This window comes from Hyaena hyaena, unplaced genomic scaffold, assembly GCF_003009895.1.
Source record: "Hyaena hyaena isolate Hyena2069 unplaced genomic scaffold, ASM300989v1 scaffold_297, whole genome shotgun sequence".
In the NCBI taxonomy this organism is placed as follows: Eukaryota; Metazoa; Chordata; class Mammalia; order Carnivora; family Hyaenidae; genus Hyaena; species Hyaena hyaena.
Window position 1 is genome coordinate 457665 of NW_024080929.1, and position 14348 is coordinate 472012.

At 41.1% G+C, this 14348-nt stretch overlaps 1 protein-coding gene across 1 annotated transcript in view; it reads left to right on the plus strand.

The window, feature by feature from the left end:
• LHFPL1 (LHFPL tetraspan subfamily member 1) overlaps positions 1–13795 on the plus strand; it is a 44032-nt gene extending 30237 nt beyond the window's left edge. Inside the window, exon 3 of the mRNA XM_039247432.1 lies at positions 13614–13795. Coding sequence (XP_039103363.1) covers positions 13614–13795 — 182 coding nt within the window. The remainder of the gene's footprint in view (positions 1–13613) is intronic.
• The last annotated feature ends 553 nt before the right edge of the window (positions 13796–14348 follow it).

A 14348-nucleotide genomic window follows, 5' to 3' on the forward strand; every position in this document is an offset into this window, starting at 1 on the left:
AGAAAGCCCCTAGCATTGCATCAAGCATACTGTAGGTTCTCAATTAAAGTTGGACTTTTCGTCTAAAAGCTAGACCAGGTTGAGCTAATGATATGGTCTCATTCAGTTGCCTCCCCACTGGACTGTGTGTTGCAATCATCTGGGCCCTCTTCCCAGAGATCATAATTCTATAGATCTAGAGCAGGGCCTAGAAATCTGTATTTTAAAGCTCTCTCCAGACATTTCTGGGAAGTAGTAGACTAGTTGAAAAGTGTTTAGCTGGGAGAAAAAAGAGCCAAGGAGTATTGATCATTCTAGGTGCTGAGCTGAGTGCCTTATATGTATCATATCATTTGACTTTCACAGCTACTCTGTGAGGTGGGTGGCATCACTTCCATTTTACCCACAGGAGGGATGAAACTCAGAAGTGTTAAATCACTTGCCTGCTAGTTCAGTTTGTAAATGACAGGTCATGGTTGCAAACACTATTCTCTGTAATTCTCATCCAGGATCTTGTTCATGTACCAAATGACTTCCAAGCACATATGGGCCTGGCCCAGTCTCAACTCCCTGACTAAGTGGCAGTCTTGGTCAAATACTTATCTGTCTACTCAATGGCTTTCTCTATAACAACATTTCTGCCTCTAGCTGGGGCTTGATGAATGAGTAAAACAAACAAAAGAGGATTAAATGAAATAATGGGTAGAAAAAGTGCCTTGTACACTGTAAGGTGCTATACACATTATTTAACAGATCTGTGGCATTGGTTGTTACCTAGAGACACTGGGCCCGAGGAGAGCCTTCAAGGTCTATATCTATTGGCCAATGGAGCATGGATGGAAATAGCTAATGCTCAAAGCTGGCCTCACAGGTATGGGGCTAAGTCAATGACTGGAATGAGGGGTCACTTGCTCCTGAGTCCTGAGGTATGTCAGCTTGCCAGTTCTGGCATTCTAGCTTTCTTAAGTGTTTGAAGATTATGTCAAAAGTGTATAATAGTAGAGCAGTGATGTGGCACACAGCAGGTGGTGAGGACGTGTGCATCCTTGTTCCTTCCTCTTTCTTGACTCCATCTTTGCAGTAGAGGCTGTGGTGGCTGTGGTTCAGTCTCACTGGAAGGGATCACTCAGGAAGATCAAATCTTCCTCCTGGAAGGTACTTACCTAGAGGATGAGGCCATCCCTGGTCATTATGGAGTTGAGGCTCTGACCACCCTGGAAGTAGCTGGTGCCATGCTTGGAGGAAAAGTCTGTGGTTCCCTGGCCTGTGCTGGGAAAGTAAGAGGGCAGACTCCCAAGGTGGCCAAACAGGAGAAACAGAAGAAGACAGGCCAAGCCAAGTGGTGGATGCAGTACAATCAACAATTTGTCAATGCTGTGCCCACCTTTGGCAAGAAGAACTGACCCAGTGACAACTCTTAAGCCTGTGGTAATCCTGTATTTCCCCAATAAAGCCACTTAGTCCAGTCAGCAAAAAAAAAAAAAAAAATATGTAACAGTCACTCAATAAGCATATTATGGACACTTTCTGTATATAAGATACTGAATGAGACACTGTACATAATTTTAAGAATTCAAGAATATAGTCTTCAAGAAATTTTGAGGAGATATTATATATATATGCCCATATATATTATATATATATTATATAAACATGTATATATTATGTCTATATATACATATATAGACATCTAACATATACAACCATAGTAATATCAATCCCAAATCATAATGACATCAATCATCAAAAGGGATAAATACTGCTAAGGCTCATGAGAACTCTAGAATCTATCTTCTTTTAGTGTAAGTTTTCATCTATATTATAGAAAATAACCCCAGATCCTCTCTCCATATTCCGGAAGATACTGTACACCACTCCCTTGATCTGTCTCACATTCTGTGGCCAAAATGATATTTGAAAAAGTCAAATCTTATGTCATTCCCATTCTTTAGCAATGGTTTCCATTGCCTGCAGGATAAAGAATCCTTAAGCATGGCCTATAGGGACCTTGGCCATCACTTCCATTAACACTCAAGCTCTTCCTCTTGCCCAGCCACCCTCAAAATACCATGTTCTTTCAAACCTTTGCAACCTTGCATGTGTTGTGTCCATTGTTAGGAATACCCTTCTCCACCTTCCTCAGCTAGTTAACTTCCTACTTTTTCTGGAAAACGCCTTGCCCTCTTTGAACTGGATTTGATGCCCTGCATCTATATCTTTGTATGATTCTATGTCATAGCACTTGTCATACTAATATTCTGTTTATTTGTTCCACTTCTGTCTCTGGCTCCCTTTCCCTCAATCTAGGTTGTTGATCTTACCTATATGAGAACAACATATTTAAAGAGCTCACCACAGTGACTATTAGCTGAAAAAGTTCAAGTGGATGCAATCAGAAATCTATTGAGCAGGTGCTAGATGAGAGAGGCCAATTTCTTAGAGAGCTCATGCTGAATCAAACAGGTCCAAATACTTGGTTGGCTGGTTTTTGACCAGTCTCTTTGGGGGAGAGTACCTGTCTTAGTCCGTTTGGATTGCTGTGAGAGATGCCAAAGGCTGGATGGCTCATAAACAACAGAAATGTTTTTCTCATAGTTCTCGAGGCTAAGAAGTCCAAGGTCAAGGTGCCAGCAGATTTAATGTCTGGTGAATTCTTTCTTCCTGATTCACATGTGGCAATCTTTTCGCTGTGTCCTCACATAGCAGGAGGGAGCAAGGGAGCTCACTGGGGGTCTCTTTCATAAGGGCACTTATCCCATTTATTAAGGCTCCACCCTCATGACCTAATCAATTCCCAAAGGCTCCACCTCCAAATACCGTCACGTTGGGCATTAGGACTTAACATATAAATTTGGGGGTTCACATTCCATCTACAGCAATTCCCAAAGCTCTTCTGAAAAACCACTACAAGTGTTGTTTGATGGGCTATATAAAGAACAACAGAGTGACACAAAGGTTTATTCAGGGGCAGGTGGGAATCAATCTTGAGAAAGACCCAGAAGTACAATTTAAGTTGGCCTGAGACATGATTCTTTTCCTTTATCCCCTATTGAAGAAAAAGATGAGCAGATTAGCTAAATCTTGGGATAGCTATGCAAGAAATAATATAAATAGGAAAGAATGGTTGGCAACATATGTGGATGGGTCAGAAGTAAATGCTTAATAGTGTTGCAGGAGATTTCAATGGAAGGACTTTTTTTTGGCAGACCAACAAGAGAAAAAAAATCAAACATATCATGGCATCTCTGTCACCATGAGGACTTGACTCATTACTGAGTGCTACCCTGACTTTCTAGTAAATGACTAGAAATAGTGGCTACTGACAAAAACATGTTTACTTGAACTACTGAAGTATTTTCAAAGGATTTTTTTTTTTTTTTGCCTTTGTCTCTGGCAAAGGAGCCTAACAGGGTCCTGGAATCTTTAGTATGTTCTGGACCTTCAGTCTGGGGTCCTGTTGATACTCATACCCAGCCTGGAAAGTAAGAAGAAAGCTGTCCTCATGGCTTTGGCTATCTTTTTACTGGGGACTGTGGTAGGATGTTGGAGGGTAGGGTGTTTGACAATTGCCCTTGAATTCGTTGGCTTTGCTTAATCCTTTACAATTATTCATCTGAGCTGAACCTAGCGGAAAAGTTCTCTCCTCATTTAGCTTGGCTGCATTGAAAATATTTTTATGCTGCTACCTATGGAGACCCTATAGTTAGCAGTATCTCTCCAAACAGATGGGACCACCAACTTCTTTCAAACCCTTGCTGCCTGCTTAACACAAAATGCAAGTCCCCATGGCAAAAATATATTGAAAAAGCAAGTAGCAACCCTAGCCTCCCCGCCCCCAACCATGAAACCAACCAGGTGGTTGCAGCCCTGGTTTAGATGGTGCTACAGTGATGGGAGGAGCAGCTGATTTTTCTGAGCTGCGTCTGCTTTGGGAAAAACTCCTTTATTAGGCAGAGGTCTGTTGAAAAGCTCAACCTCTCAAAAAAAAAAAAAAAAAAAAAAAAAAAAAGAAAAGCTCAACCTCTCTACTCAGTTTCTAAGCACCAGGTTCTCTAGTGTTCTAATTTTATTTTAGGTTTTTTTTTGTTTTTGTTTTTTAATGTTTTGTTTATTTCTGAGAGAGAGAGAGAGAGAGAGAGAGAGAGAGAGCGAGAGCGAGCAGGGGAGGGGGGCAGTGAGAGAGGGAGACAGACACAGAATTCAAAGCAAACTCCAGGCTCTGAGCTGTCAGCACAGAGCCCAGTGCAGCACTCAAACTCATAAACTGTGAGATCATGACCTGAGCCAAAGTCGGATGCCCAACTGACTGAGCCACCCAGGCGCCCCTCTAGTGTTCTAATTTTATACTAATGTTTTCTAAACTCCCCCTGTCCTTTTTTTCCTTTTCTACCTACCCCATTGACTTTCCTTTAGACTCTTTCCTTTTATTTTTTTAATGTTTTTTAATTTATTTTTGAGAGAGAGATAGCGACCATGTCAGCAGGAGAGGGTCAGAGAGAGAGGGAGATACAGAATCTGAAGACAGGCTCCAGGCTCTGAGCTAGCTGTCAGCACAGAGCCTGACACGGGGCTCGAACCCATGAACCGTGAGACCATGACCTGAGCTGAAGTCGGAAGCTTAACTGACTGAGCCACCCAAGAACCCCTGACTCTTTCCTTTCTTTAATTTCTCTCTAATTCTTCTCCTTTCCTTCCATAGAATTCTAAAGGAATCTTTTCTTTAACTTTTTTTTTTAACATTTATGCATTTTTTTTTGCAGAGAGACAGAGCGTGAGCAGGTGAAGGGCAGAGAGAGAGAGGGAGACAGAATCTGAAGCAGGCTCTAGGCTCCGAGCTGTCAGCACAGAGCCCGATGCAGGGCCCTGAACTCATGAACTGTGAGATCATGACCTGAGCTGAAGTTGGACACTTAACTGACTGAACCACTCAGGCACCCCAGAATTCCAAAGGAATCTTAAAATATCTCTCTGTAGCTGAGGTGATTGTTCTCAGGGCCAGTGTGTGCAGCCTGGTTTGATATTAAGCCTGCAAAAGCCCTGCAGGTGGCTCCTAGACAGATATTCTGCATATCTGTTCTGTCTATCTACTCTGGGGTGGTGAGGTTGAGGACAATATGCTTGTTCCCATTGCAGGTCCTTCTCTACCTTGGGGTCACTTCTTCCTTTATTTTGCCTATAAGGCTCGAGCAGTGTCTCTCAAGCTCCCTGGTTACTGGAGTAGATTAGATGATAAAACAGATGTCAATATTGTTCTCCTTCATTATACCTGAGCCCCCTCCCCTAATCCTGACTTCATGAGTTCCTAGAATTTGGATGTCATCTTTATATAGGAATGTAGTCTGCAGTCCATACCCCTGAGCTGCTTACATTGTTAAATAGCTCTATACCTTCCTGCCCTACTCCAAAACTCCAAGCTACTTAATAGTTCTTATCCATTCCATTAGCCTATTTCTCACCACATATGTAAGGCTCCTTACCTCTCATCCTAGGTCATAAGCATGCCTTTTTCTGGAATATTAGCTCCTAGAACCAGGCTTTTGGCAACACTTGCATCAAAGCAAAACTTCATATTTCTGAAAGTTCCATTTCATTTCTTTTAGCCCTAGTTAGTGTTGGAAGTGTTAGTGGTCATTTTGTACTTGCTATATTCTCATTCCCTGTCTCTTCCTCCAAATTTTCAGGGGCCAGGCCTTCCAGCAAATGATTTTGTGAAAGGGAAGGCTTGAGAAACACAAAAGACAGACTTATCTCACTCTTTTTAAATGATGAGTTTAATAAGTCAGATTAAGATTTATAGCAAAATTGAAGGGAAGGTGCAGAGATTTCCTATATACCCCCTACCCCCATGTATGTATAGACTCTGCCATTATTAACATCCCCTATCAGAGTGGTATACGTGTTACAACTGATGAGCTTACATTGACACACCATAGTCACCTAAAGTCAATAGTTTACATTATGGTTCACTCTTGGTGGTACACATTCTATGCATTTGCACAAATGAATGTTGACATGTATCCACCATTATACTATGATACTCACTGCTCTACCAACACTCCATGCCATGCCTATTCACCCATCCCCAAGTCTACCAACTCATGGCAACCATTGATCCTTTTACCATCTCCATAGTTTTTTCTTTTTTCAGATGTCATATAGTTGGAATGCTACAGTAGGTAGTATTTTCAGATTGGCTGTTCACTTAGTAATATATATTTAAGTTTCCTCCATGTTTTTCATGGCTTAGTAGCTCACTTCTTTTTGGTGTTGAATCATATTCCATTGTCTGAATGTGCCACAGTTAATCTATCCATTCACCTACTGAAAGACATCTTGGTTGCTTCCAAGTTTTTGGTAATTATGAATAAAGTTACTATAATAATCCTTATGCAGGTTTTGTGTGGACATAGTTTTTTTAAATAGTTAATTGTCAAGTTGGTTTCCATATAACACCCTGTGCTCATCCTCACAAGTGCCCTCCTCCATGCCCGTCACTCCCCTTCCCCTCTCCCCCACCCTCATCAGCCCTCAGTTTGTTCTCAGCATTCAAGAGTCTCTCATGGTTTGCCTCCCTTCCTCTCCCCAACTATTTTCCTCCTTCTTCTCTCCCATGGTCCTCTGTTAAGTTCCTTCTAATCCTATAATACATGCAAACATATGCTATCTGTCCTTCTCTGCCTGACTTATTTCTCTCAGCATAACACCCTCGAGTTCCATCCACGTTGCTACAAATGGCCAGATTTCATTCTTTCTCATTGCCATGTAGTATTCCATTGTATAGATAAATCACATCTTCTTGATCCATTCGTCCATTGATGGACATTTAGGCTCTTTCCATGTTTTGGCTATTGTTGAGAGTGCTGCTATGAACATTGGGGTACATGTGCCCCTACATTAGCACTCCTGTATCTCCTGGGTAATTTCCTAGGAGTGCTATTGCTGGGTCCTAGGGAAGTTCTATTGTTAATTTTTTGAGGAAGCTCCACACTGGTTTTCAGAGGGCCTGCACCAGCTTACATTTCCACCAACAGTGTAGGAGGGTGCCCATTTCTCCACATCCTGTCCAGCATCTAGAGTCTCCTGAATTGCTCATTTTAGCCACTCTGACCGGCGTGAAGTGGTAACTCAGTGTGGTTTTGATTTGTATTTCCCTGATGATGAGGGACGCTGGACATAAGTTTTAAACTTCTTTGGGTAAATACTAAAGAGCATGGTTGCTGGAGCATAAGGTATAAGTATCTTTAGTTTTATAAGAAATTGTCAAACTGTCTTCCAATGTGGGCTCACTCTCTTTTATACCATTTCCCTCTTTCTCCAAGCAGGGCTCTTTTTTTTTGGAATAGTTCTCTAGCATCCTGACTTCTGAGCTGGCATTCTGAGTGTGTCCCCTGCAGAGAGAGCCTTTCTATTAGACTCTTTCCTACTGATTCCCAATCCTGACACCCATGCAATGCTAGGCCTTAACCAACAGCATCAGCTTGTGGCTAACACCTCCCAGTAGTTCATAATGATCCATTTATAGTTGGCCAGACGCCATGTCCCTTAAGGACATAGGACTGGGGCTCTGTGGAAGGGGGTCAGTTTAAGTAGCAGCCAGTGACAATTTGTTCTCTAAACAGCAGAGATGTAATAATATAACATAATGCTGAATCAAAGAAAATAGAGTCAAACTCCAAACGAATCTGATTTGCAACTTGGAATAAAAGCAACGTGTCTTGATTTAAATGTCAGGCCCACTGCTGAGTGATGATTTAATAACTTTTATGAGGGATCTTGTCACAGCAAATTCAATACTGGAATAGAATGACTCACGGATAGAGTGTTAGAAATTATACAGAGGAGCACAAAAAGGAACAGGCTTAGCTCAGGGCTCCTCTAGAAACTTTGCATAATGCTAATTTGCAGTTAGAAACTCTTTTCTCCCCCTATCCTACCACCTAATCTTTTCTTTTTAACAGATACATATGCATGAATATAGAGACAATCCCCAGGTGTGATGTGAGCTTACTGCATTATTTTCTGAGAACACAGGCTCTTGAACAATTGTAGCATGGAGGCTCAGAATTGGTACAATCTTAAAGAAGGCAGCAGTGATCCTAGCTACTTCTGAAAAAGACTTCAAGAACTCATCTGATCTTTATTGCTCTGTCTTTAGACAGGTACTTAATTAGTTTCTTCCATTTTAGGGGTGAGAGAGCTGAAATCCAGTGGAGTTAAGAGATTCCTTCAAAGATTCCAGTCTCCTGACTCCCAAGGAATCAGTGCTTTCTCCTTAATAACTTGTGATATCTCTCTCCTTGACCTTCCCCAGCTTCCTTGGGCTAGCATAATAGAATACTCAAAGCTGACCATGCTGCAGTTCCAGCCAGCTCCCCAGGCCAATAGATCAATGCACAGATGTTCTTAAGGGAGAAGCTTCCATCTTGCTGGGCTAATTGTTCAGTCATCAAGATTCATTTTGGAGGTCATGCAAAGTGTAAATATCTGGTATTTGCCTAGATGAGGGTTGCTTAATATCAAAAATATTGACATTTTTGGCCAGATCATTTTCTGTTGTGGGAGGCAGCTTTATGTATTATTGGATATGTACCAGCATCCTTATCCTCGGGTTAACTGGTCTCTTCCTACAGTGTACAACTGCCTCCAATCTCTTTTATACAGAGATTTCAGGTTAATCTTCCCAAACTATACTTCTAACTCAGTTGTTCTTTTATTAAATTTGTAACGTTTATTTATTTTGAGAGAGAGAGAGAGACAGAGCATGAGCAGAGGAGAGGTAGAGAAAGAGGGAGACACAGAATCTGAAGCAGGCTCCAGGCTCTAAGCTGCCAGCACAGAGCCTGATGCGGGACTTCAACCCATGAGTGAGATCATGACCTGATCTCAAGTCAGACGCTCAACCAACTGAACCACCCAGGTGCCCCTCAGTGGCTCTTAATGGAAAGCAATCAATCACATTCTCACTCCCAGGGATGCTTGACAATGTCTGTTGATATTTTTGGTTTCCACAACTCAGTGGGGGAGGGATAATTTGCAGACATCTGGTTGGTAGAGGCCAAGGTGCTACAACACACAAGACAACCCTCTCCACCCTGCCCCACTTCACCCCCATACAACAAAGTGGGGGGTTATTTTGGCCCAAAATATCAATAGTGCCAATGCTGAGAAACTGTTTTCTATAATGTTATCCTCTGATCATAAGATTTCCATTGTTCCCCATTGCTTGTGGGAAAGATGCCAGATTTCATGACCCCTCCTGGTCTCGATTCAGCTTATTATTTGCTAACTATATCTTCTTTTCTGTAGCAACTCTGAATGGAGTACTGTTTCTGAAGAATGTGGTCAACATTCTCACATACATAACTTTGTTCACACCAACCATTCCCACTTCCTAGAATGCCCACTTCTCACTACTAAAGTCAAGTTGAAATGCTATGTTCTCTATAAAGCATTACCTGAGCACTTGTTGTGATGAGCACTGGGTGCAGTATGTATGTGATGAATCACTAAACGTTGAATTATATTCCTAAAACCAATATTGCACTGTATGTTAACTAACTAAAATTTAAGTAAACACACACACACACACACACACACACACACACACACACCACAAACATTACCTGAGCCTGAATTCTCCCAGATAAAAATAATTCTTCTTTTCCTAGATATTTCTGTAGAATTTCTTATATGTCTCTTAAAGCATTTATCACAGTCATAGTAGAATGGACATTTTGAGTTGGAAAGGGATTTTAAAAATCTCTCCAGCAAAATTTCCTTCACTTAAAAAAAAGGAAATTGAGATACAAAAAGTTGAAATGATTAGTTGAAGGCATTATACTTTGGACTATAGTAACTTGTATCCTTGGCTCCATTCTCTTGGCATGGTTGAAATAGGTGACCATGGATGTTCAGTCCTGGCACTCACATCTGAACACTTGTAAGTTGGTGAAGTAATTTATCTTTCTGAGACTCCATTTTCTCACATGTTAAGGAAAATAATTATACTGTTGTGAGAATAAAATCAAATAGTGTATTCAAAATGTATGGCATATAGTAGGAACTTAATATATATTTGTTAGATGAATAGAAGAATCAACAGTGCTTCAAGGAATAGGATTTAGGGGTTGGTGATGGTCCATGGGACTTCACTAAAAGGCAATTGGAGGAAAAGTATGGTATCTCATTGTCACTGCTCTCTGTTTTGCACCTTTTCATAGGAAGCACAAGTTCCTCTATAGAGCATCAAATCAGTGTCCAAGCTTTCTGTGGAGTAGGTGAATATTGACAGCAAATCTCAACTTGAAGGTGTAGTTCTCAAAAGGTTTGCTTCCCCCCACCTCCCCTTTGCAATGCTAGTGATATAACCTCTTTATTTCCACAAGTAGATAATAGGGAGGATTGTGGGAAGAAGTTTGGATAGAAGATGTATTTCCTCTATTTCTCATTGGCTCCCTGTATGGCAGCAGCCTGTAGCTTAGTGCTGCTCAGTGACCTAATAAGAGTCTCTGTGACTCTGTGACTCTGTGAAAAGAAACTCTGAGTGCATTTGGTGTGGCAGTGGGAGCGCTTTGGTGCTGAATCCTAGCCCAGCGATACCTGGCTCTGACTGACTTCAATAAAGTTTATTGAAGCTCTTCTAGCCAGGTCTTCGCTCTGGAGTTACCCACTCTGTCAGCTTTCTTTTTGTCTAGGGCTTTGAAGTACTGGCATGCTATGCATTTATTCCTTTCATTTACAAAAACAAGTCTTTCCCTGGTCCCTGGGTGCATGTATCTAATAAAAGTATCCCCGCTACTCTGACAAGCAACCAAAGAAATACAATGAAACTTCTGATGCCTTGTTTGGACTAGATTGAGCATTCCAGAGAGGAGGAAGTTGCCTGACAGTTGGTCCACTGCAGAGCTGGATCCTGTCTACTCTACTATGTGAGCACAGGAGATTTCAGTTAGAGAGGTTACAGGAGAAGTTCAGGTAAATCTATTATGAATTAATTTAGAAGCCTCCTCTTTAGGGCTTATAGGTCAAGGATCCTATAATGGGAAAATGGCTTTTGAGAGGATGAAAAAAGTGAACAGTAGAAGACAGAGTACCAGAGAGTAGAGAGACGTGGTCTGGATCCTTGCTTTTACCGCTTTGTTTCTGAGAGAGTTCCTAAGGCTATCAACTAAGCCTCACATTCCTGTCTGTGAACTGGGTACAATAAAACCTGCAGCCTTCTTATTAAGGATGGAAGAAGTGGAAGATTTCCCCATCTCTAGAGTTTTCACCTTGTGAAGCCCAAAGCATTATATAAAACCTCCTACTTTTAGTAAGGAACTGAGTATGTGTGTATGTCTAAGGAGAGGTGTGACAAGGTGGCTGGGGAACAAATTTATTGGTTGCTTGCCTCAATATGATATTCTTGTTTATTCTTCCCAAAGATCCACGATTATTGTTCATGTTAAGGCCACTTTATAGATAGTTAGATTATTTTCTCTAATAATGGTTCTCTTTCAAATTCACCCCATCTATCTAAGGATTGCATTATTTCCATTATCTACTATAGTCTGGCTTTCACTATAATTTTCAGTGGGACTTCAGGGAGTTATATGCCTGCCTCCATCTATGGTAAAGTAGTATTTCTGCTGAAGAACTGAACTTTGACATTTGCCATGGGATGGGATAAGGGATTCACTCATTCATTCAAGTATAGAAGGAAATATATACACAGTGCTAATGAGGGCCTCTGATGAAGGAATTTGACTTAGGGAGGTCAGGGAGGGCTTCACTAAGGAATTAATGATTAGGCTAAGCTTTGAAGAATGACCGAAAATTCACTAGGCAAAAAGAGTGGTGGGAAGTATATGTGTACATGTGTACATGCAGTAAGCGTGTTAGGGAGTAGAATATGCATAGGCCTTATGGTGGGAAGGACCATAGCACATTCCAGAAACAAATAGATTAATACTATAGCCAGTTTTGTAACTTTAATAAAAAAATTTAAGCCATAGGGTTGGATGTTGAGGGTTAAAAATGTAAGTGTACCCACCTTTGGAGTATTGTTAGGCTAAATTGTGCATACTGAACACCCATTGTTGATAGAGCATGGGAGTCATTATCAAGAAAGAAACTAATACATCTGCACTGTTGAGCCAATAATCTGGAAGTAGGTAAAGGGTAGATGAAAAATATTTGATATATAAAATTTCCTCCCAACATTTTGACCAACAGGTATACCTATGTAAGGGATGTATGGACAAACTCCTGGAGGGATACTTGGTTGAGGTGACTTGAGCCCACTGGGGTTAATCGAGGAAAGTTTCTTGGAAGTCCTGGATAGTGTTCCGAGGAAGATATGAATTGGTGAATAAGAGGAAAGAAGTTGTTTCTGGCAGGAAAGACAGTATTAATGATAATTTGGTGTAGAAGGAACACTATATCTGAGGTGAGAAATTTGGGATAAATTAGGCTGGCGTGAATGGAGGAGCAAAGCAGCCTAATTTGGGGCCATCTTAGACTCTTTATATGACACACCAACTAGTCAATTAGAAAAAGGAAAACTAAGGTTCACTGGGCACCATGTGAACAGAAACAATTGGTTATTAAAAAGTAAATTGTGAAGACCAGTCTTGACATCTCCAACTGACTGTAGTTAGGACCAACTTTCTGCAAGAGTGTGAGGTAGGTGAAGGTCACTTCCTACCTTTTACCTCAGTACCACTCTGTAATTTCCTATCACTGGCATCTATTCCAATTTCTGGAGTTTTGTTTGCTTAAGCACTTGATTTTTAGCATTTGGTTTTTACTTTGTTCCCTTATAAATTAATAGCTCTCCTTTCTTTTGGCATTGACATTTTCTGAGGGAGAATTCTCTGAGAAAGAACAAATACTTCAAAAGACAGAATCTACTTCTGATAGGATGGCAGGTGGTGGAGTGGATGTTTTTGAACAGGCGACCTTTCCTATTACCCTTCAAATTGAAATTGCTGCCTTACAAGCTTGGCCTTGATTCCAATGCATATTTCTTCCCTTGATGCTGCAAGGGTAGGTTAAGATAAGGACATGTAATAATGAGCAAGGTATTTTTATTTATTTTTTGTCTGCCAAATCTCCTGATGATGCAGAATATGGTTCTTTGGAAATAGTCTATGCACTGTAGTACATCATTGTGGTGAAAAACATAGAGCTTTAGAGTGAAGGTTAGCCAGTGTTTATACCCTGACTCTATTGCTGTCTATCTGTGTTATTTTTCACAATTAATTGAGCCTGTGCCTCAGCTACCTCATCTAATATAAAACAGGGATAATAAGAGTGCCTATCTCATATAGTTGCTGTAATGATCAATGAGATGTATGTCTAAAGAGTTTAGCATAGTTCTTGACACATGATTAAGTTGTTATCAACCTAATGCTATTTTATTAGCATCACCACCACCATTACCACGCACACCACCCCCAGGTTCCTACTGTAATACAATAAAATTTTGTAACTTCTTTCTAAAGCAAATACCAGCCATAAGCAAAAGAGGAAAAGGAGGAAACAGGAAGCCAAGTTGTATTTGTTGTTTCATATTGTCACATTAACCCTAACATCTCAAAGAGAATGTATGGGAAGACAACCCAACCCTTATGTCTCTATCCCCATTTCTACAGGTACCTGTCGGCTTGGCTGGGCCTATTACTGTGCTGGAGGTGGAGCAGCTGCAGCCATGTTGATCTGCACTTGGCTCTCTTGCTTTGCTGGAAGAAACCCCAAGCCTGTCATTTTGGTGGAGAACATCATGAGGAACACCAATTCTTATGCCATGGAGCTTGACCATTGCCTCAAACCTTGAGTTTTGGCAGAAGAGTGGAGAGGTGGAGAGGGTGGGAAAGAGAAGGGAAGAGAGCCTTGAAAAGAGGCACTAAGACTAGGCCACTTGCTACCCACCTGCTAGTAGTGTAGCCTAGTGTTTGCATGCTTTTGAACTCACTGGTCAGTCATTTTCACTTTCGTTTAAGCTAATGGGTCAACAGCTATTTACAGAATTCATCCAGAACTATGATTCTCTCAAATGTTTACCTAGCTGGTGAGTACCCACTAGCCCTCAAGTCCCAAAGTGCTCTTTTATGCAAAATAAGGAGAAGATCCTCGCCTGAAAGTTAAATTCACAATCAAGTAGCTCTTCAGAGTTCTACAGCTCCTGTCTATCACTTAAAGGCTGTGCAAGAACCTGTGTGCAGGGAAGGACTAGGAGATGGACAGAGCTGGTTCCTACCACTCCATTCATATGGCCCTCCCCCTGGTATTTATTGCCATATCCAAACCTCTATAGAGTGCCACTGCTCAAATTTTTGTGACCTTCTCAGGACTATAGCTTGACTCTTCCTATTTTCTCCTGCTTCTCT